Source organism: Camelus dromedarius, chromosome 3 (genome assembly GCF_036321535.1).
Source record: "Camelus dromedarius isolate mCamDro1 chromosome 3, mCamDro1.pat, whole genome shotgun sequence".
In the NCBI taxonomy this organism is placed as follows: Eukaryota; Metazoa; Chordata; class Mammalia; order Artiodactyla; family Camelidae; genus Camelus; species Camelus dromedarius.
This window is the reverse complement of record NC_087438.1, coordinates 24673908-24697404: the sequence shown is the minus strand read 5'-3', so window position 1 is coordinate 24697404 and position 23497 is coordinate 24673908. Positions and strand designations below refer to the sequence as shown.

Sequence of the window (23497 nt, the reverse complement as noted above, 5' to 3'; positions counted from 1 at the left end):
GAAGAAGTTCTGATTTTAACAGGGTCCAGGGTGTTAAGGAGAAGCCTGTGTGAATGGACAGGTAAGGTCTGCTGTGTGGCAAGCTGTTTGTGACAGGGTTAATTTCATATTCCTAACTGGATATTAGTCTTGTGTCTGCAAAACTAGGTTGATCCAACCATGTACCACATGACTGGCAGATAATACAAATAAGCTGCAGAAATTCCAGCTGTTTGTGGCAGCTGCCTGGCCTCCTCACTTAGCTTCCAAGCCTTTCATCTGAGGCCTCTTCTGTTCCAATACAGCCTAGCTTCCAGCCTGCTGGCTTCATTTATTTTCTAGTCTGGTTCTCCCCAGTCTCAGCTTTGGTTGGCCTACATCTACTTGGCTTGATCCCACCTCTGCCTCTTCTGGTTTCTGGCTTCTTCAGGTAAATTAGCTTGACCACCTTAGTTCCATTTCTAAGAACTCAACCCCTGGCACTCGCTCTCCTGGCTGACCTTCTGTTCGGGTCTGTCTTGTCTCCTACTAGAGGGAATCAGATATTATAGAAGCACATCTATTACTATGGCAACATGGAAAGTCTAGTGGCTATATTCCAGTTATTGTGCTTGGGGAATTTGTCAGGAAAACACCATACTCCACAGGGAGGTACTGACGGAAAACTTTGCAGTTTTTGGAGCCAACAGAGGCTCTTTGTCTTCCCTTCCCAGGCTCTTTCTCCCCCAACTATCAAAAAGCCCTGAGGTAAACTGGAGGAACTGCCTAACTTTGTAATGCAGATTTTAAAATTCTTGACAACCACCCAAGATTCTCAGAAGTGGAAAGGGAGGTGGGATATCTTGCCTGATGGGGAGTTCAGCTCATGTAATCCAGCAGCCTTCCTGGGCTTCTGGACCACAGTGTGGGACCTGTTTGATGGGCAGGTTCCAGTGAAAAGGACTGATGCTGCCCTATACTGCCTTTGACAAGGAGGAGGAGAGGAGGGTGCAGTCAGCTGATATGCAATTCAATTCTGCCTTCTCATCCAGGAGCTGTCTTGGAATGAGCTCTGAGTCAGGGCTCTGATTCGAGAAGGCCTCAGAACAACGTGAAAAGATGAACTGGCCCTGCTGAGTTTGGCAGCCTTTCTAAGTCACCTTACCTTCGATCAGGTCAGAGTATGGTCAGCTACCTGGCCACACCTTCCTGCCTGACAGTCCGGCCTTCCGCACACCCCTCACTGATGCTGGCAGGGGAGAGGCATCTCCGGGGAGAAGGTATGCCTCGTGCCCCTCTGTGCCAGACTGCTCTGTCTGGGCCATATCTTATCTATGGCCAGGAAGTGCAAAAGTCACCCATGGTAACAAGGGAAAGGCAGATGTTAACACTACGTCACCTGTCGTGCTCAGTGGAAGACTGTTCTGGCTAGAAGCAGAATTGTGAGTAGCCAGTGCCTTTCTATCAGCTGATCACATGGTTAATTCCCATGGGAAATCTGAAGAACTTGTCCTAATCCAACAATGGCTTTCACTCAGAAGCCTGACCACTTCTCTCCCAGCAGGAGCCTTTCCCTATCTGCCCTGATCTAACATGTTGGAAACAGACATGTTTCATTCTAGCCTGTCACAAAAGAAGACCCAGGATGAAAGACTCCATCTACCTTCGTGTTATTTTTGGAGGGAAATTCAAATGGGCTATGGTCCATTACTCAGAATGTGACAAAGATCACTGTCAAAGCCTACAGGCCCATGCTGAGGGAGCCAGGCACCTCCTTATGCAATCCAATAACTCTAGTTTCTAACTAATCCCCACACTCAGAAAGCTCAACACTTGTGAGTGGTAGCAGGCATTTCCCCCCACTGAACTCCAGGCTACTGATATTTGTAAGACAGGCAGCCAGAATCACCAGGCTGATCTTCCAGGTTTGATTACTGGGGTAACTGAGACCAAGCCACTCTGAGTTCCTCTGTCCTGAAAACTTACATTTCAGTACTGCTGAGACTCAATGACAAATCAGATGCAAACAATGGGCAGGGCTTCTCACACTCAAAGTGACTCACTGAGGAAATCAGTGGGAGAGTAGCTTATCTGCCCCTAGATGACAGGTTCTACTCTCCTCCTAATTTCATTCTCTGTCCCGGCAAGCCGCGTGGCCCTCCGAGGTACTGAACATAGCACCCTGGAGTTACAGCAGCTGGGCAGCCAGCCCACGGCTTCTCAAAGCACAACTTCCTGAGTCTAAAACACATTAAGACTGTAAGGCTTCTGCATTTCTCCAGACCCCCATGTACCCTTGGGACAGCATCACACTGGACTTTAGATCAGATCTTTCTTCGTGTCATGGCCACAAAACAATTCTGGTGGTGGTGGCCATCCTTATGAACACAGTGATCTTCATTCCATGGTGGTGGTGGCCATCCTTATGAACACAGTAATCTTCATTCCTTCCAGAGCTCAAAGGATGCTCTGTTTCTCATCAGGGAGGTGGTGGTCTCCCTGAAGATTACTTCACCTATCTGCTCTCATTGCCCAGTCAGCGACAGTCAGATAGGCTTGGTTAGAATTTCTCTGATGTCACAAAGCATGCAGACACTATGACTTGGTCTACCTATCTTGTCACTGCAAAGTCCACCCAGAATTTTTCCACACAGAATACACTCTCTCATAGTAATGACCACTGCCACTCTGTCTCCTCTGTTTCACTGCTAAGGTTGTTACATCAAAGACCACCCCAAAATAGCTTAGGAACGGTACTGACCAATGTATGAAAGACTGCCATTGGTCCAGTATGGAATATGGCTGACAGACCCTGGGTACCGGACAGAATTGGTGGGGTGGTGGCTCTTTCAGATGGGAGTTTCTTTAGTTCTCAGACCAGCACATCTGCCTAACATCAAAATTCAAAGACTTTCTTGGACCCGTTCAAGTTCCTTGGGATTACCGACCACACTGTGTTCTTGCTGTATTTATTTGCTAAGACATAGCTCTGGTGTTCTGATCCTCAGAGCTAGCTCCAAAATACCAGATGGGGAGTCTGAGCAATTTATTGAAGAGAAGCTAGACTTAATGCACAGAAGTTGGCTCCTACAGTTGTCAAAGTAGGTAAAGGATGAACCAGAAAATCAGTGGTAGGAAGCCCATGGGAGACTTGACCATCCTCTGTCTTGTCTGGCCTCAGGTGAGAGGGAGCCTGGGAGAGGACTGGATTCTCCCTAACCTATATGACCTGCAGCAAATAAAAATGAGTGGTGAACATCCTCTCTAGTCTTATTCATATCAGTCATCCAGGCCTCTTCTCTTTGGCTATGTCCTTCTCCTCTTTCTATTCCACTTCTGTTTGGGTGCCAATTCTTTGGCTTTGCAAACTATTTTTCAGTTCTGGTCTAATGCCCTGAACTTGATAATGTAATTCAGCTATTCCTATCATGGTTTTCTAATGAACTCAGCTTGTCTTCAATTCCAATAATCTGAAGCCAAATACCCTTCCTATGACCCAAGCTTCCCTTCCCTTACACAAGACACATACCCCATAGGCACAGTCTCCGACCTCTGCCAAGCAAATTCCAGTCCTCTGAAGTCCTTGGCCCACAGCAGTTAGAAGATAGCCTTGGCAACTATGGGCCTAGGGCAACTGAAGTTTCCTTTGAAAACTAATACATTGATATTTTTCTTTGTAAGTTAGTACCACTATGCTCGATTACCATGAATCAGTATTCTAGAGCATAACAGAGATCTTATCGAGGCACAGCCACACAATGTGGTCTAGCCTGAGAAAGTCAGCCAGAGAGCTTTACCATTACAGAAGGGATTTAGGGAGCTGGAGTCAAAACCCTAAGCAAATGAAGAGGAAAACTGCAGCTATGAAATGCATAAAAGCCAAACTAGGATGGATACGGAAACCTTCCTTTCAGTACCAAACTTCTTTCTTAGCTCCTATGTTGGAGGCTGATCGTGATTCTTGTTACCTCTCTTGGGGAATGTTTGTATTTCAGCAGATGCCTCTGATGTCTCCATCCATGTCTTTACCCCACGTGGTAAGGTGAAGCATCAGGTACAACGGCAGGTGAAATTTTTAAAGCAGGATGATCTGATAGAAAATCTCAACTCTTGAGCAATTGCTTACTCTACCTACTTAAAAGTCACATATACTCCTGCATTTCTGAAAATAAAAGATATAGCCATCATCTCTTCATAGTCAATAGGTTTAATTCATTAAATTAAGACTTCTTTCTTAGCAGGGCACAAAAGAGGCCATGAAATAAGCAATTTCATTTGAAATTAAGGGCCCCTTACTTCACTAGTAAGTTCGCACTTTGAGACGTTTTTAAGCATCCTGAGTAAACACATATGTTATGGACTGAACTGTGTCTCTCCAAAATTCATATGTTGAGGCCCTAACCCCCACTGTGATGGTATTTGGATGTGGGTCCTTTGGGAGGTAGTTAGGCTTAGAAGAGTTTTACTAGGGTGGAGCTCCCATATGGATTAGTGTCCTTTGAAGAAAAAGAAGAGAAACCAAAGTTCTCTCTCCTCCATGAGGCGACATGACAAGAAGGTGACCATCTGCAATTCAGGAAGAGCGTCCTCACCAGGAAACCAAACTGGCTGGCACCTTGGTTGTGGATTTCCTAGAACTGTAAGAAATGAATTCCTATTGTTTAAGCCACCCAGTCTACAGTATTTTCTTACGACAGTATGAGCTAATACAACATTTATCTTTAAACACACAGACACACACAAAACCAAAAACCAATGATCTATTCACATGACCCTAATACTCACTACCAAAATCTATCACTCTACTTGGGTCAGTTATTCAGTAGCGTCACTTAAGTGATACAGGCTTCAAGCTGATATTCTGCCCACAGAGAACTGGTTAAATAATAAACCATTAAATAATAAACCAAATAATAAATCATTCACTAGGAAGACAGAGAGCAAGGCAAGAGCTAAGCTGGAGCGTCCCTATCAGCTGTCAAATCTAAAATGCCACTAGATCAACACTGAAAGCTGGAATTGGAGAGTAAGAACAAGATGGCATCTGGAGACTTTGGGTCAAGCAAATCAGATGAGACTTATGTAGGAAGACAAACAATCCCATGAACCATTTAGTCCTGTGTTCCTATTCTCCAGTGGGAAAAGACCTAGTGATAATAAATGTCATTATATACATAAATTTGGGGAAGGGTATGCATGTATCTGCTGTAGTGACAAGAGTATGAATGCTAAACCATAACATACATGAGTACATCTTAAAGTCTCGTTAATGGAAAATCATCAGCCCAAAGTGCTGTTGACAAAAACATGCGTGACACACACTGTAAGGTTAACCCAGCACCACAGCAGACTCAGTTGATCATTAAAATAGTAATTTTCATTAAAAACAAAAGCAGCAGCAATTAAAAACCATGACCAGCTGCAGACAACATGGATGATGTGCTGGACACAAAACATCCTTCCTCCAAATTGCAGGAATTTCAACTACAGCTTGTTCATGGGCATGCACAGGGGAGCTCTACAAATAGCCAAGCACTTTGCAGCAGGGACTTCTTAGAAAAAAAATCTGCATCTGCAGGAAACTGTGGCCATGAGCTAATTTTAGTTTATGTATATGCAATTTTAGTAACTCAAACTCATTCAGTAGATAATTGCTAATAAGGAGCTCATGTAAAAACGAATTACTATGGAATTATATCATTTGACAGTAAGAACCATGAAAAGGATTTGCATTTGGGGGATCTGGGGGTTTACCAGGAGGAGTTCACTGCATAACTGAAAACCACCGGCTGCCTTATAGAGGCTGCACTCTGAGTCAAGCTGGAGCAGCTGGGCTGCTGGCTTAGCCTGCTGCCCATGGTCCATAGGGTTTTGGGGACTCCTCCCCACTCTCCACTTAAGAACTCTTTGTTACCCTATGGCGGTTGCCTTGGAATCCCAGTAGGTTCTGGCTGCTCCATGATGTTGCTCCTGCCTCCTTAGGAGAGATAAATTATATTTTTGGCCACATCATTCTGGACTAGAGCTCTCTCACATTTAGCCATTCTACAAAGAGAGTATAATGACTGGGAAATAATAGGAAGAAATAAGAGTCAACTTTTGGCAGCTATATACAACATACACATGAGCAGAAGTTTGTTTTTATGCCAATTTTTTGGTGTAATATTTAAAAATTTTAAACATGACAGCTTACTCTAATAGAGATTTAAAAGTATGGGCTCAAAACCAGGAAGCATCAGTTCTATAAGGATGGTGGGTATGGGCATTAATATAAAATATGCTAAGAATGTAAACTTTTTGAAGATCAATTTCTAAGTTTTGTGTTTGATTGAAGGATTAAAAGTCCTGAGCAAAGTTAACACTTTGCTAAAACTGTTTCACGTTTATTAAGCCAGATGTGTTGATCTTCTGCCTTTTGTGACAGACTACTATACTTTACAAGTTGAAACTTTTTTTTTACTTACATGCAGAAACATTTAACAAGTATCTGAAGAGACAAAAGCTCTAATACAGAGGATGATGACAGGATAGCTTACAGTATACCTTAGCACCTGTATGTGGTATATTTCCATCACGTAGTCAAAAGGAACACAGCATATAAACACATATCAGAAATCCTAAAGTAACATTCATTTCTAGGAAAACAGCAGAGGCCATAAACAAAATAAATTACATTACCAGGTGTTTATATACTCCTAACAAATGTTTATAATCTCCTGCAAAAGAAACATACCCGCCACTTCAGGATGTGGGTGAGACAAGCATGTTCCTGTGGTAACAATTTCCCAACCAAGAAAAGAAGTTTAAAAGGCAAATTTTTGCTAAGCTGCAGACTACCAGGTCTCTTGATTTAAGAAAGCAACAAGAATAAGGTAGATAGAGTTGGTTAAGAAATAACGTAGAAATAAATATTTCATGAATCAGCAAAATCTGTCAAATAAAATGACTTTTAATTTGCAATGGAAAGGAATATCTTCAAATGGTTTGATACTGTCAAAGCATTTCATTATGTAGCATTGTACTGTGGGTTGACATACTAGATCTAGTATATGCTACAACTATATAAAATAAATGTGCACATATATCCCATAAGGTTCTGGCCAATCCTTAATCAATAATAATTATTTTAGTGATACAAGCATAGATTCATCCAATTAAACAGGGTGTACATGTAATTTCTCATAATCTCATTCTCTGTCCTTATCTTTTTATCATAAGCTTTTCTTTCAGTCTTCACATATTAGTGCTATTTTGCAATTTGCCCTTGTCCATTGTCATTCATTCATTTTACTCATACATCCTTTCAACAAAAACTATTTGCTAAATGTCAACAAATGATTAGGTTGAAACCTCTTTTCTTTTTTCCTGTTGCACTTACTAAGAAATTAGTATGTACTATTTGCATCCAACATGCAGTGCACTCGGCTAAGTGTTTAACACATATTATCTTAAATAAGATTCACCAAAAAAAGCCTTGTTTATTTTAGGAGGTTTCTTTATAGGTAAAAGGTAATTTTGTACATATCATGTTTTCATTTTTGCTTTTGCCGTCTGGAAGCCCAGCCCTAACATTGACCTTCACTTTAATAATTACGTAGAAACTACTATCTTACATATCTTTTAATTCTCCTCCCACTTTGATTATCTAACACGTATTCTTTTTTCTGATCCTGATTTTCATTTTATGTTCTTATCTTAAATGCTCTGTAGAACAAATTAGGTAGGAATAAATATACAGTTGAGTGAATCAGTAAGTAAAAATTAAATTATTAAAGCAAATAAAAGATTGAAATTTGAAAAAAAAAAGATTCATGATAAAAAATAAGGTAGTCATGTTATTATCCCCATTTCATAAACTGTGAAACTGAGTCTCTCAGCACTTAAGGGACTGGCTGCTAAGGTCTCACAGTTAGTAGTTGGAGGTGCCAATAAGGGGACGTTGGCCTGTTTACCCCAAAGTTTTTTCAGCAGCTCTTCTAAGAAGCACAGTTGGCACCCCATACTTTTTTCAAATTGTTGAATAAAATTCTTTTTGCATCTATGCTACTCAGAAAACTCAAAACCTTTTCCTCTTCCATTTGCCTCCAAAAATAATATGCTATTAGATAGATTACATTTAACCAGGGGTTTTGAAACAAAGGTAGATTGCTCACACAAAGAGAACTGCTAATGGATACATTAAAACCTGTTTAAAATTCTGCAATCAATCTACCCAATGTATTATGCTTGATTTTTTTTCAGACCACTCTCTAATATTACTGGAAGTAACAGATAATAGATTATGAATAGGTTAGGCATTTAAAACTTAGTACTATAAACCGAAATTAAACCAGAGGAAAATGCAAACATAAAATGCCCAGTTTTATTAATAGGGATGAAATAAAATAAAATCACAAAATTAATGCTAAAGAAACACCATTTATTACGTTGCATTCTAATTATTTCTTATCAGAAGGTACCTTATATTCTTCATAATCATTGTTATCTAGGAAGTCCCTTTTCTCCAGTTCTACGAGTTGTTCTGCAGAGGGCTTAGCAGATAGATGCTTAAGAGAGGCTTGCTCATATATGGGTTTTCCACTAAAAAACAGTTCCTTCCAATCATGCATCAACTTATATGGAATCAGGCTAGAGCAAAAAGGAAAAAAAGGTAGTGATGAATCAATAGTTAACTATACATCTTCAATCTTAGTCTTTCTATTACCATGTTCATTCCCAAGGGTCTGCAGTTTGAGGCCAGGGGTTCCACATACTATGACATTCCTAACAGCTAGTAAAATGGCTGAAGCTTAGTAGGTTTGAATGAATGAATGTTAAAGTCACTGGTTCTTCAAACTTTCTTTGATTGGAAACTAAAAGCATAATATATTTAAAAATAATGAGCACTATCACAAAACATAGGTTATTTAATTTACAGCTGTGATATTAAATGGAAATCACTTAATTGCTCTGGTATCAGTGTCCTCCTATGCAAAATGAACAGACTGAATACTTATCAAGGCCCTTTTAAGATGACAGTTGATTTACACATTTGCAAATGATTTGTAACAGAAGAATCTAATGTATGGCGGTCTTACTGTCACTGCACATTTGATAACCTTTACTATTATTTGTCAGTACGTCTTCTGTTTAAGTCAGATGAACAAATTGGAGGTAATCAGGACAGAGTGATAGAAAAATAGTTTCAAGTGGAACACAATGTATAAAGGGAAGAAAGAGGCTGACATGATTCAGGAGCATTTTTCTAATAGTGGGACTAGTGCTTGAAATTACGATTTAGTAAGTAGTATTTCATTCTGATACATGCTACAACATGGATAAACCTTGAAGACACTACACTAAATGAAATAAGTCAGATACAAAAGGATGAATATTGCACGATTCCACTTACATGAGGCACCTAAAATAGACAAAGTCATAGAGACAGAAAGTAGAGCAGAGGTTACCAGGCTGGAGGGAAGGGGAATGGGGCGTTATTATTTAATAGGCACATCAGTTTGGAATGATGAAAAGGTTCTGGAGATGGATGGTGGGGATGGTTGCAAAACAGTATGGTTGTACCTAATGCCACTGCTACACGTCAAAATGGTTAAAATGATAAATTTGATGTTCTGAATGTTTCTCCACAATAATAAAGTAGTATTTGAATTAAATGTAAACCTCAAATATAATAGTATGTTTTCCATTAATAAAATTTTTCTATTTGCTAATGATTACTTTATAGAGATATGGAAGTTTAGAAATTAATATGTTCAGGCATAGAAAAATTATAACATTGGAATTATTGAAATGGCATTGGCTCTTATGGTGAAATAAATGATTAACAACTTACATATTATCCAAAATTTAACGTTGCAATTACTGAATTAATATCCTATAATCTGAATATCAATGATTTTGTTAAGAAGCAATCTTGACAAAAGTCAGTTCATGTAAGTAGGCTGATGCCAAAAATATCCCTGTGCTTTAGAAAACAAATATACTGATAATATATTGTTTAGAGAAATACACAAAGAGAATAATATGAGTTGATCTTGCCTGTTCGTAGTGTAGACTAACAAGATCTTAACACATATGTGTAATTATTGTATTCAGTTGCAAGAGACACTTAAAATTTTAAAGTAAAAGGTCCCTTAAAAGTTTATGATACCAACACCTCTGAAACTTTAAAATTTTATATATTTTTTCATTAAAGTAAAAATGGCTTCCTATAACCAATATATTCTCTATATTAATTTTCATGAAGCAGGACTTATAGGGTAGTAAAAGACAGACTAGTATAGGCCTCTGTGAAATGTTACAATAATCAAATGAAATACACATAGAAAGTTGTCAACTTGCTGATTAGTTGTGCTCTGTAAGTTGATTGTTAAGTCACCTATTTGACATAGAAATAATACTTCTATGGGTGAAAAGAAAGGTCTAAATTGCCTCTAGGACAGCTGGTTTCCATCAGGTTACTTTCATGCTGGCCCCCACCCAGTGCTACTGGGACTATCTGCCCAACATCTCCCAACAAAAGCATTCACAGAACTGGGGTTTGAGGAATCAGGCTCTTTGAGGCAGGTGTCACTGGGATCACTGGCATCCTTCGGAAGCTGCGTGACCTTCTGCCTTTGCTGTCACAAGGGGTTCTCCCTGTGTGTCTCTTCTCTATTTCTTATAAGGACACTAGTTATGTTTAATTAAGGTCCCACCCTCGAATGACCTTATCTTGACTAATCTTATCTGTAATGACTATTTCCAAATAAGGTTATACTGTAAGGGATGAGGGTTAGAACTTTAACATATCTTTTGGGTGGGGGACAGAATTCAACCCAAATATAGGCATGTATATATTGCCTTTGTAGACACTTAAAATTCCAAAGTAAAAACCTCCTTAAAAATTTCTATCAATATCTCTGGGACTTTAATTTTATGCATTTAGTTTTTACATTCAGTTTGAGCTCTTCCGGGTTCTTATAATGATGAGTGATTTTTTTTTTTTTTTGGAAATCTGCACATTTCCAAATTATGTTGCAAGACTCTGGATCTTAAATAAACCTTCTGTTTTAGCTGGTTTTTCTGACATCACTTGGGAAAGGGAAAGAGAAGGGGCCACCACGTTACTGACAGGTATGGAAGAAGTCCCCACGTGGTCTTCCTTGCCCCCAGAGGGGAGGACATCTTTGTTACTGCTGGGGGAGGTGGCAATTCTGGCTCCCCACAGGGTCTCCAGCATGGTTGTAGGGGTGAGATCTGTGGAGAAAGCTCCTATCAAGTCCAGGGGTGATGGAATGCTTTCCTCTTTTCTATCTGACCCTGAAGATCACCTGGCTTTCATTCTTGTCACTATGGGTTCTCAAGAAGATCTCAATCTGGGTAACATTAGAAGTTCACAATTTTTTTCAGTTGAAGTATTTCTTCTATAAAATGATTTTTAATTGATAAAACTATAGCCAAATTGACCAAGAAAGATAAAGACACAAATTACCAATGTTAATAATGAATGAGGAAACATCACTACTGATTCAACAGACTTTAGAAATAGTAAGGATTAATATGAACAATTTTTTGACAAAAAGTGAAAACATTGATACAAATTCACTGTAAGACACAAACTCAAAATGTAGGAAGAAATAATCTGCTTAGTTTTATTTTAATAGATTTCATTTATTTCTTCTCTGACACTCTATGTAGATTCAACTTTTCATTTGAATGATATGCTAAGGTGTAGATTTTTTGATATTTTTATTTATATTGTTTGAGGTTTCTGGATCTGTACTATGGAGTCTATCATTAATTTGGAATATACTTAACCATCACTGCTTCAAATATTTCTTCTTTGGAATTCTCTTTCCTCTTGATATTCCAATTACTTACATGTTACACCTTGCAAATTATTCCACAGATCTTAGACATTTTGTTCTGTGTTTTTGCCTCTTTTCTTCTTCGAATTTCAGTTTTAGAAGTTTCTATTGACCTATCTTCAAGTTCACTCAAGTTCACTAATTCTGTCATCTGCAGTCTCATGTTGAATCAAGGATATTTTTCATTTCTATTACAATTCTTTTTTTCAATTTCTAGCATTTCTTTATCTCTCACACTTTCTAGCTCTCTGCTTACATTATTTATGTAATTCTGTTCTCACATGTTGCCTATTTTTTTTTCCATTAGAACCCTTAACATTTAGTCATAGTTATTTTAAATTCTTCATCAGAGAAGTCCAAAATCTGGGTCATATCTGAGTCTTGCTCTGAAACTTAGTTTGTCACATCAGACTGTTTTTCTTGACATTTTTTATGTCTTTGTAATTTTTTGTTGCTGTTGAAAGTTTGACATATTGTTATACTGAGATAAATAGACCTTTAGTATAAGATTTTTCTGTTAATCTGGACTAGAGTTGGTCTGCATTTAATGTTTTCTGCAGCTATAGTGAATTCCTCTTATTTTTCTTTGTCTCTGCTATTATGTCTCCCCTGTTACATTAGTTTCCTAAGAAGTCCTCTTGACAAAGAAACTGCATGTCTGATTCTTTCATCTGAAATACCCTATTATTACACAAGAGCCCTGTTAGTGTGGTAGTAAAATGCAGGGAGGCAAAGTGTTCTAAATTATTTTTATTTTAATCTCTTAATTTAAATCTCAGTGTTTTAGTGAGCCTTCCCTGGGCTGTGACCCTCAACTGCTTTTAAGCACTTTTTTCCCTCCTGAGGCAAAATGGAATGGCTGGAGACGGTTGAAACTGGGTAATTGTCCTTTACTCCTAGATGAGATAAGGCTCTTGTAAAGGTGTAGTTTTGTTTTTTGTTTGTTTGTTTGCTTCCCTTTGCAGAGTACAACATTGTTATGGAGGATGCTCTGGACATTTTTTTTAATTATTATTTTCTCCCACCCTCTAGCGGAAATACAAGGGGATTTTTCTGGGATTTTTACCCTCAGAATTTAGTGGTGTTTCTAGAGGTGAAACTCACAAAAGCACAGAAACTTCCCTGGGACTGTAGTCCTCTGGCTCCTGGATTGAACTATTTTACAATATTATGTTAGTTTCAGGTGTACAGCAAAGTGATTCAGGTATATATATGTGTATATATATATATATATATATATATATATATATAGTCAGATTCTTTTCCATTATAGGTTATTACAAGATAATGAATATTGTTCCCTGTGTTATACAGTAAATCTTTGTTATTTATCTATTTTATATATAGTATTGTATATTTGTTAATTCTATACTCCTAATTTATTCCTCTTCTCCTCCCTTTCCCCTTTGGTAACCATAAGTTTGTTTTCTGAACTTGAGTGTTTCTGCTTTGTAAATAGATTCATTTGTGTTATTTTTTAGATTCCACATATAAGTGATATCATATATTTATCTTTCTCTGTCTGACTTACTTCACGTAGTATGATTTTCTCTAGGTCTATCCATGTTACTACTAATGGAATTATTTCATTCTTTTTTATGGCCGAGTAATATTCCATTGTCTATTTATATCACATCTTCTCCATCCATTAGTCTGTTGATGGACACTTAGATTGCTTCCATGTCTTGGCTATTATAAATAGTGTTGCTATGAACTCTGGGATGCATGTATCTTTTTGAATTAGAGTTTTCATTTTTTCTGGTTATATGCCCAGGAGTGGGATTGCTGAATCTTATGGTAACTTTATTTTTAGTTTTTTAAGGAACCTTCATACTGTATTCCATAGCGGCTGCACCGGACTACATTCCCACCAACAGTGTAGATGGGTTCCCTTTTCTCTACACTAGAGGTACACAAATTTAACTGGAGTGCCTTATCCTTGTCCTTGTGGAAATGCTTTCACTGAGATCTACTGTGATGTCATTCCCCTTCAGCTTTCAGCAAAGAACATCACAAGAAACAGGTCTCTGAAGCCAGATGTCATATTTGCTTAAAAGTTGTTGCTGAGGTCATTCTCCATTAGATCCACTATGCTACTTATTGTACCTAAAGAGAGGTCACATGAGAAAACTATTATTTCAAACTGAGGATCAAGAAAAATTGTATATTTTGTAAAGCTCTAGAATGGGAAATGGGAATCATGTGACAAACTGCATTTCCCTTTTTGCTTTGGCCACCAGAAAGTTCAGATAAAATTTGCAATTCAGTTGCAGTAACTGGCAAATCTACTGCTATTTGTATAACTGTGTTTCAATTTATTCCTTGTTCTTAACTTTCTGCTTTATTTGGATTTTCCTTTGTTCTTATTTTGGGATATTCTTAATATTTTTTGTATTATTGAATATTTCCTTATAAATAGGTTGATTCCTTTTAGAAAGAAGATTCAATGAAGATGGATTTAATGATCAGTAAAATAATCTTTAATTCCAGTCTTCTAGGAAGTTTCTAGTGTTTCAAATAAATCTATCTTTGTAGATTATAGAGAATTTAGACACAAAGTTTAAATGTTAAAAGACATACAATTATACCTTGTCAATGGGTGAATTAAGTCAGTAATTGAGGTATCCTGAACCCCACTTCTTAATCTTGCTTTCACGAAACATTCTTCTCTTTCTTTACGTATCAGCTTAGAATCTGCTTCACAATCTTATCCTTTTCTCATTCTCTGTGATATTTCTATTGTATTAGTTATAAAAAATAGTTAATACTTACTTATTTGTCAACATTCGATAGTCTGCCACTTTAGTAGACAAATCAAGTATTTGATCCAAAATTTCTGCACATACTGAATAATGCTTTTTGTAACGAGCTTGAGCTCTTTCTACAGCAATCTGCTCATGAATTTCCTTCTCTCTGATGGCTTGTTCTTCAAAATCAATCTTGGCTTGTCTTGCCAAAGCCTAAGACAGCAAAGCCATATTTTTAAGTCACCATCATCGTGCAATGATTCAAGTGAAAACAATGTCATCATTTCAATAGACAAAAAAAGAAAGAAAGAAAGAAAAAAACTCTAAATAGAATGAAACCTCCTTTTAATCAGGAACAAATAAATCACAAGAAGGCACCTTCTCTTAAATACATTAAATCCCGAGTATGATGACAATGTTAGAAATATTCCACCCTTAGCTTATGCTATCCACAAAACATAGTATAGAGAAGCGTACTTGGTGGATTTATGACAAACTGTGTCTTAAGTGTTTAAAAAGTCCTGAGTTCATGGGCTGCAAATAAGAGTCGTGGATCTCAGAGAAGCAGGCAAGTGCACGCAGGACCCTAAGCATAGCTGGCCCCTTCGTCCCCATCTCAGGAGCCTTATAACCTGACAAGTCTGTTCCAGCCAATGCCCTTTGTCTTTTAGTGGGAGACTTCTTGGATACTGATTTATACTCGGAAAATATTCTGGAAATTCCCTGATTATACTGGCTTGAGAATATAACGCCTTTGCCAACAAATGTTAAATGTGTTTAGACCACAAAACCGTCTGCTGTTACAGTCTTAATAAATTGATAAAACTCCTTCATAGAGACATCTATTTCTGCAGAAAGTAATGAAATATTTAAACAGTTTGACATCACCTACTGCTTTCTTGGCACTATTATTTTGTTGAGGGAACTCTTTCTTCACATAAAGTGCAGAAGTCAAACTCAGCATGACCAAATGTTGCTTTTTCTTTTCAAAGAGTTAGATTGGCTCCTTGAGAAATTCTATCCTGTGCTAACACGCTCCAGAAACAAGACTTGCCTCCTATAACTGAACCCAATGACTGTACAATGGAGGCACACTTGGGTCTGGAGGCACTGTGGTCCAATTCAGGCCCCGCTCATACAGAAGTCAAAGACTAGCTGCGAGACCTTGGCCAAATCAGAACCTCCCTACCCCTCTACTTCCTCAATGGTAAGCAGGGAGAGAAAAACGACTTGGCATAAACAGAAAGATTGTCAGAGCAAACACCTCTTCTTATTTATTCACAAGTGGCTAAATGCAGGACAACAGGCTGCTATTGTCCACTGACCCAAACAGAAGGTTCATTGGTTTTGTATTGTTGTTTTATTTTGCTTGTTTTATTTTTGTTGGGAAAGGAGTTAGGCTGAGTGACCCTTAAGGTCAAATCTGTACATTGGGCAGGTTCAGGAATTACACCAGAATATATTATTGATGTATTGCTTTGCAGGCCATTTCCATGGAGAAGGCACACAGTTTAAGTACAAAGCTTTCTGGCAAGCTTCGTGAAGTTTAAAGAGTTCAGAGTTCAGAGGGACCTAAGAGAGGAGAAGCAGTTAGATGAAGATTTAGGACAGAGATGATAAAATGGGTTGAGGTTGGATTACTACCAAGGGCTGGTAACATATGCGGAAATATTTAGGATGCGGTGCAGCCAGAACCTCGGTGGGAACACTGGACCTCCCAAGCAGGGACAGAGCAGCTTTCACCCAGGGCTCCCTCCCTCCATCCCTCCCTGCCTCTCTTCCTTCTTTCTAGCTAGTCTGCTACTTCTACCCCCTCCCCTGCACTGTGTGAAACCCACCACAATTTCCGGTCCCATTACAGCAAAGTGGGTTGCAACCCTAAATAAAGAAAGAAGGAAAAGGAAAAAGGAAGTCTGTGGGAGGCAGTAAATCTCAGTGCTAAGAAGCCTGGACTCTGGGGTCTGAGAGAGCCACTGTGCCCCCGCTACACACCGACAAGCCGCTGGGTGACTCTGGGCTTTCTGAGTTTCGTTTTCCTGCTGTGTAAACTGGAGACCAGGTTAGTGTCCACCACGAACAGCATCATGAGAATTATATACGTAAGTAATGAACACAGCTCAGTGCTGACTCAAAAGTGAGTGCTCAAAATGTTAAATACTATTGTGATTACCTATGTTAATGGCAGTAGTGGCACCAAAATTTGAAATCAGGAACTGTGTTAATTAACATAGAATAGACGCCCAATTGCCTTAAGAGACCAGCAGGTTTAATCTAAAAACAAAAGACAAAAACTCCTGACAGTAAAAAACACGAAGTCCATTCTCTCTCTCTTTCTCCCTCCCTTCTCTGCTCTTCCTCTTTCTTCTCTCTTCTCCCTGTTTCTGTCTCTGTCTTTCTGTTTTTAAATGTACCAGACATTGGCCTAGACTCTGGGGAAACAATAATGAACAGAAGCAAACATAGTCCCGGTCCTCAGGGACCTCACACCCCATGGGAGAAGCAGTCAGAAAGGCAGACGACTAACATGTATCATTACACACTCAGACCAGCGTCACCAGGGAGACCGTGGGGTGTGGGGTGGCATAGCAGGTGGCTGACCAGGATGAGAAGTGGCCTGAGCATGGAGCTCTGCACGATGAAGATGAACCCAGGAAAGGCATGTGAGATGAGGGGGAAGGTGGAAGGTGGAAGGAATGACTTGTTCAGGGGTCTGCGAGCAGAGCAGTATGGCCAGAGTCCAGGGGACAAAGGGGAACATGTTGTGAGCAGGAATTGAGTCGAAGGAAGCCATGATGGGTTTCTGAGTAAGAGGGCAGTGGTCACGTCTCAGGGTCAGCAGAATTCCTCTGGCTGCAGAATGGTTGGGAGGAGATGGGAGCGGGGAAGGCATTCTGTGGAAGTTGTCTCTAACTTTCCCTCTTCTTCATTTCTGACAGGTAGAAGGATGTCTCTTTGTCTCCTGCTTTAGGGAATTTCTGCAGGATGGGAAAATGGAAACTGTTGGAGCCTCCTTCCTCACATGAAAAGGCTAAATTCAAAGGTGAATTGATCCTGGTCACTCAAAGACAGAGGTGGAAGATTTTGAGGGCAAAGAGAAAGAGGAAGAGATGGGGGGTTTTGCTGTCTTATTTGCTGGCAGCTCCTGGGGAGCAGCAAAGCCTCAAAAGGGACACATGAAGGACGGACGACAAAGGCTGGACCTGTGCCACCGACAGAGCGTGGGCTGGGGAAGCTGGGCTCCCTGATGACCCGAGTGTCTCTCTGATGACCTGGGTCTTGACCTGGGCACTGTGTGTCTCTGGGCAGAGGTGGGTTGTCGGAGTTCACCTTAGGTTGATTTAAAAGCTGTAACCCCAAATGTGGTTACGACTTCACATCCACTAAAAATAGATGAACAAGACCAGTGCAGTAGTAGTAGAGACTGGGGTCGTGGTGTAGACATGGAGAAAGATGGACAAAGTGAAGAGCCAGTTACTACATGAAATCGATAGAACTTAGCGATGTTTTGGCTATGGAGAAGTGAGGGTGAAGCTGGCTTCAGGTGGGCCCTGGGGTTTTGGGCTTGTACAGCTAAATATATGGTGATGCCATCTGTTGAGATACAGAAACTTGAGAAAGTCCAGTTGATGAATAAGGGTCATAAATTTGGCTTCATATGTTGACTTCATAGTGTCTCTGAGATCTCTGAGCAGAGATGTCAAGACAGCGGTTGAACATGTGGACCGACACCTCAGAGGGCAGAGACATAAACGCATGCGTCGTCTGTCTCTTGCAGTGATTATACCCTGTTGTTGTGGATGAGGAGGCTGCGGAAGGAAACAACACACAGGAGAGAAGGAGGAGGCCTTGGTCTGAGCTTTAAGGACCCTCCACATGAAATGCTTTGGTATTTGAGAAAAACGAGCCGACAAAGAAGGCTGAGAAGGAGCAGCTGAAGAAGTAGGAGGGACACAGGAGGATGGTTTCAGCAGCAGAAAGGCTCCGGGTGCTAGCACAGCTGATGTTAACTATCATATGAAAAGTTATTATTAGCTGGTGAGGATCACTAACAAACTTAACAAATCTCAATAAATTTAAGATTACATCTAGAATGTTCCCCTTTCTCTCAGCACAAACAATAATTTAAAACTACAAGGATAACAATGAACGAATCACAACAATTTTAAAAACCTCTCCCTTCTTCATAAAAACGAAGCAGCAGAGGGATAATGCTGAGAGTGGTCAAGTATATTTTGTTTATTTAGCGAATGATACTGGAAAGAAAAGATGACGGTGCTCATTTGACGGTGCTCCTACTTTGGCACCAGCCACCACTGCCGGAGGAGGTGGTACATTCAGATTGTGAACTCAAGCCATCTCAAGGGGAGGGGCGCCAGGGAAGCAGACACCCCGCTTCAAGAAAAGGGAATCACGTAAGAGGAAGGGATGGTTTTTGTCGGAGGCTGAAGAGCCTCACAACTCTGGCCTCAAGGCTCTCAGGGGTCTGAGCATCCCAATGCTCTGAAGTCAGCTCAAGTCCATTTCAAGAAAGGACAGGTAATGCTTCTCACCACAGTGAGCCCAGGTCAGCTGTACGAGGCCTAGGCATTGCTATTCTGCACTTAATTAACTGGGCTTGTGAAGCAAACATATTTAGCAAACAGGCGGTTATTTCTCATGTCAGCAAATGCCACTCAGTCCATTCAAGTTTACTCTTGGCAAAAAAAGAGGGATGAAACAATTATTCAGAAAATCCAGCTCCTGAAGGCACTTGAGATGATGCAGCTGAAATTCATGGGAATGGCTCCCCACCTGCCCCTGACATTTCAGCTATGTCTGGTCTGCAAAGGCAAAAGCATCATTTTCCTGCCTCTGGAGAGTACAGTACTTTCCAAGTGATATTTCTAACAACTGCATAATTTTCACTAAGTTGCATCCCATTTTCATGAAATATCTCAGTGGAAACCATGAAGCTGATAAATAAAGCATTGCCTTCCTACTTTCTGTAAGGTTTTCCCTTCTGTGCAGCCTGGTTTTATGAATATTTTGTGACAGGAAGGTCAGGCTATCTGAAATGGCCCTCACATGAGTTTTGTATTTCTTCAGTCATATCTGGACTAATGGATTGAACAAATCTGAGACTCTTCCAATAGGAAATAGATAGGAAGTGATCCATATGATCACTTGAGAAAAAAAATCTCTTTTGTTTATTAGAACAATGTAATACATATAAGGAAAAATATGAATGTATTCAATAATTAAAAGATTGGATATTTTGATTTTCAGAGCTATAAAGGGTCTCGACACGATGGTATCATTGTGGCCAAGAGCATACTTGGCATCCAAATCTTGGCTTCTGTAACCACCCTCAAATACCATGAACCCAAGTATCTCTAGATAAACAGCTTATTCTAGTTCTGAGGAAAGAAGGGTACAATATGGGCCTGGGGAATCTTGTTTTACCAGAAAACAAGGAATTAATTGCTCATTAAAGACTAATGGTGTCTTAGTGGACTTTAAAGCAAGTCCTTTATGCATCTAGAAAAAGAGAGTAATGACTCAAGAAAATGAAAATTAGATTATCATTCATCTTTTTGACAGCAACACTTTACACTTGAAGAAAATGGAATAATATATTTAGGATATTCAAGGAGAGAAAATGTGAACTAAGGATTTTATACACAGCAAAACCGACAAGTAGAAAAGGCGCACACTGTTACCAATATACAAAATTGTTTGATTGAGGCCTTCTTGAGGAATTTGCTGGAGGGTTTCAAACAACTGAAATGACCAGAGAGATGTGGACATAGGGACTGGCGGGGAGCACTGAATAGTTGTAAAGTCAAGACTCAAGGGAGAGTTTAGCACGTGGATGCTAAATGTGCTGTCAGGGTAGTTTTACAAAAAGAAAAATGGGGAGACAATGGAGAGATCATATGAAAAATTAACTCCTTAAATGACTGGCAACTAAATGCAGCTTTGTTTACCTTGAGTTGGTGGAAAGGATCAAAAGTGATCTCAGAAAGATTTTTAAGGGAGATATTATTTACCGCTTCTCGATCAAGAGCATCCTGGAAATCTTTGAGTCGTCTTTCCTCATACTGTTTTTCTCTGAAAATTCTGTTTTGCCACAAAACTTCCTTTTCGTGCCGGACGTGCATGAGCTGCACAGCGATCCTGCGCTCCTGCTGAGACTGTCGCATCAGCCGGTTGATCAGTTGCTCCTCCCGGTAAGCCTCCTAGAGATGCCATTGCAAGAGCCAGTTATCTGTCAAGGCGGTGCCCACATTTCCCACTGGGCTAAGAAGCCTATACATAAGCCATGTGTTAAGGCATGGTATTTGGCTACATCAGTTTGTGCCATTTGACTTAAATTTGAACATGGCAAAAATCAAGTTATAAAACTAAAAATTCCCACTGAAGTTTGTATCATTTTGGTACCCAGAAGCTTATGGTCCTGCAACTCATAGTTATTTTAAGTGAATTATTATCACGGTATTATAAATGAAGGGTATAATTCTCAATTTATAAGTACATTTTCAGAATTTGGAATTGCACTCTATGCACTCTTAACATAAATACTAGTTGTAAAAACAAACGCAGACATTGTCTGGCTGAAGATGGCAGCGCTGATTAGTTCTGAGTAGGGACATCTCCATACCTAAGCTATTGAATGGGAAAATTGGAGAAGAGACTTAGGGGAAGCTTATTTTAGAAAATCCAAGCAGTAGTAACCTGAAAGAGAAACTAGATGTGTTCTCTTGGCTCCTTGGCTATTTTAAGAGAACAGACAGGGAACCAGTAAGTAAACAGTGGAAGAAGCATTAAACTGGGGATCAGCATCCCTGCTGTTGCAGCCCCAGTTGCACCATGAACTGGCTGAGTGGCCTTGGGCAAGTAACTGTGATGTTCAGGGCCCATTTCTTGACAGGTAAAATGAAGGGTCTAGGTGGAAGAGGATCTCTAAGGCCCTTTCAAGCTCTCTCACTCTGTCTAAACAGAGACATCATGTGGAAGGAGGAGGTAATTAAAATTCTCTGAGAACTAAGAAGACTTAGACTATCTCAACATTGAAGTTGTCCATTTAACACGCAACAAAGAAAATCTGGCATCATTAGTGACATTTCCAGATTATAGGAGAAATATTACATATATTTTCAGAATCAAGATACAAATAACAACACACGGTGGTAAATGACAAAACTTGAACCTAGGAATTATAGTAAACTGTAGGTTAAATAGAAGTTCACCTGAAAATAAATATGAAATTTTTTCTGCTAGTAACATATACCAGGTAAAAAATAAAATCATGAACAACAATGAAACATATGTCTCATCTCATTATAAAATTCTAGAAGCTTTAATGTTAATCATTTGTTTCCTTTGAGATCCAACAGTGGAGGTGAGGCAGAATGTAAAAATGGCCACAAGTTCTTCAGTTTTTTTTTTTTTTCCTTCACCCTCAGCCCTGCAATGTTATCCTGCAGACAGTCCCATTAAAGGTAGAACTATTTCTCCACTCCTTAAGTGTGGGATACGGGGTGACCTCTGACTTGAATCGACCAATAGGACACTAGCAAAAACAAAACAAAACAAAAGACTTGGGGACCTGACTTTCTTAATTCTCTCGTAACCCTTGCCACTGTCACCACATTTTCTGGTCAGCTAGAAAATGAGAGACCACAGAGTGAGAAAGAGAGAGGGAGGGAGAGAGAGGAACCACCTTCTCAGCTAGAACTGATGAAAGTCTCACAAGTCAGCCGGCTCCAGCCAACCCACCAGCTGACCGAAGACATCTGAGCGAGGCCAGGTGAGACCAGTAAGAGGCGCACACAGCTGAGCCCAGCCCGAACTGCCGACCACACTTTGGGTGGCTTGGGATACAAAAGGCACAGTCTCAACTATGCATATTTTTAAAGTAGAGCCTTGATGTATTATTCCAAGTGAATTCTATATTTAATGTGGACTATATCTACATTTGGCTGTGTTTATATAGCAGGGCAGTTTGGTTGTGGAGTTGAGAGCTGGCCATTCTGACTCCTGTGAGGTCAGACATGTTACAAACCTAAACCTAAAGTGTTAGAGCCATCCTAAGTTCACTCCTCTAATCACTTCTAATACAATACTCAAAGAAATAGTCTATTTTGCCTCCCATTCGTGTTTTAAAATCATCGTCTACTCCATCTACACCTACTGACCACCCCTACCTTACAGTGGCAGCATCAGCCCCTCCTTACCACGCCTTTCCTCCAGCTCTTCTCTAGAACCTATTTTCCAAAAAAAGTCAAAGTGATCTTTCTAACCTTAAATCTCATCATTCACTCACACAATTACACCTCTTTATGAATTACTAGCAAGACAGCGACCCGACCACAAGTCTCTGGATCTCCTAACACAAGCCCGACTAAAACAAGAGTTTATAAACTCCAGGGGGAAATGGCAACAACCTGGAAGCTAGAGAAGACATTATGAGCTGTTTCTGATAGATTCAGTGCAAATGGAGCCGGAATCAAAGCATCTAGGGCTGACATGAGATCTGCGCTATGCTCTCAAAAAGCAGTGCATGCTTGAGGGAAGCAGAGGAAATCCTAGCCCTGACAAATACCATTTTCTCTTTGAAGGAGAGAAGGGTGGATGGGAAAACAGGCCATGCTGCACATGGGAATTTCCCATTCCACCAGTGGGGAGCAGTGGTACTCGTGTCAGCTGCACATGGAGGTAGGGCCGAGGTATTTACATTCCTGTTTCCTGGTGATGCTGATGCCGATGGTCCCAAAACACACTCTGAGGACCACTGCAGTAGACCAAAATGAGAGTGCTAAGAACTTTTCCATGTGGTTTTCATTAAAAAGTTCCCTTTTTGATAATCTCAATAGACAGAAAAAACATTTGAAAAGATTCAGTATCCTTTCATGATAAAAATTCTCAACAAACTAGGTATAGAAGGAATATAACTCAACATAA

The 23497-nt window shown here is 39.7% G+C and overlaps 1 protein-coding gene and 1 long non-coding RNA gene across 3 annotated transcripts in view; one reads left to right on the top strand and one right to left on the bottom strand.

Annotated features, from left to right (window-relative positions):
- Positions 1 to 8396: 8396 nt before the first annotated feature.
- Positions 8397 to 23497, bottom strand: part of LOC135318411 (sperm flagellar protein 2-like) — a 45632-nt gene continuing 30531 nt past the window's right edge. For both annotated transcript variants that reach the window (XM_064480010.1, XM_031443907.2), the window contains 3 exons: positions 20584 to 20772; positions 14580 to 14767; positions 8397 to 8586 (listed from right to left, as the gene is read on the bottom strand). In XM_064480010.1, the coding sequence (XP_064336080.1) occupies positions 8397 to 8586; positions 14580 to 14767; positions 20584 to 20772 (567 nt within the window). The remainder of the gene's footprint in view (positions 8587 to 14579; positions 14768 to 20583; positions 20773 to 23497) is intronic.
- On the top strand, positions 16501 to 19656 carry LOC116150328 (uncharacterized). Its single transcript, XR_004134023.2, has 3 exons — positions 16501 to 16613; positions 17491 to 17594; positions 18330 to 19656. It is a non-coding gene; the product is annotated as an uncharacterized LOC116150328 (long non-coding RNA).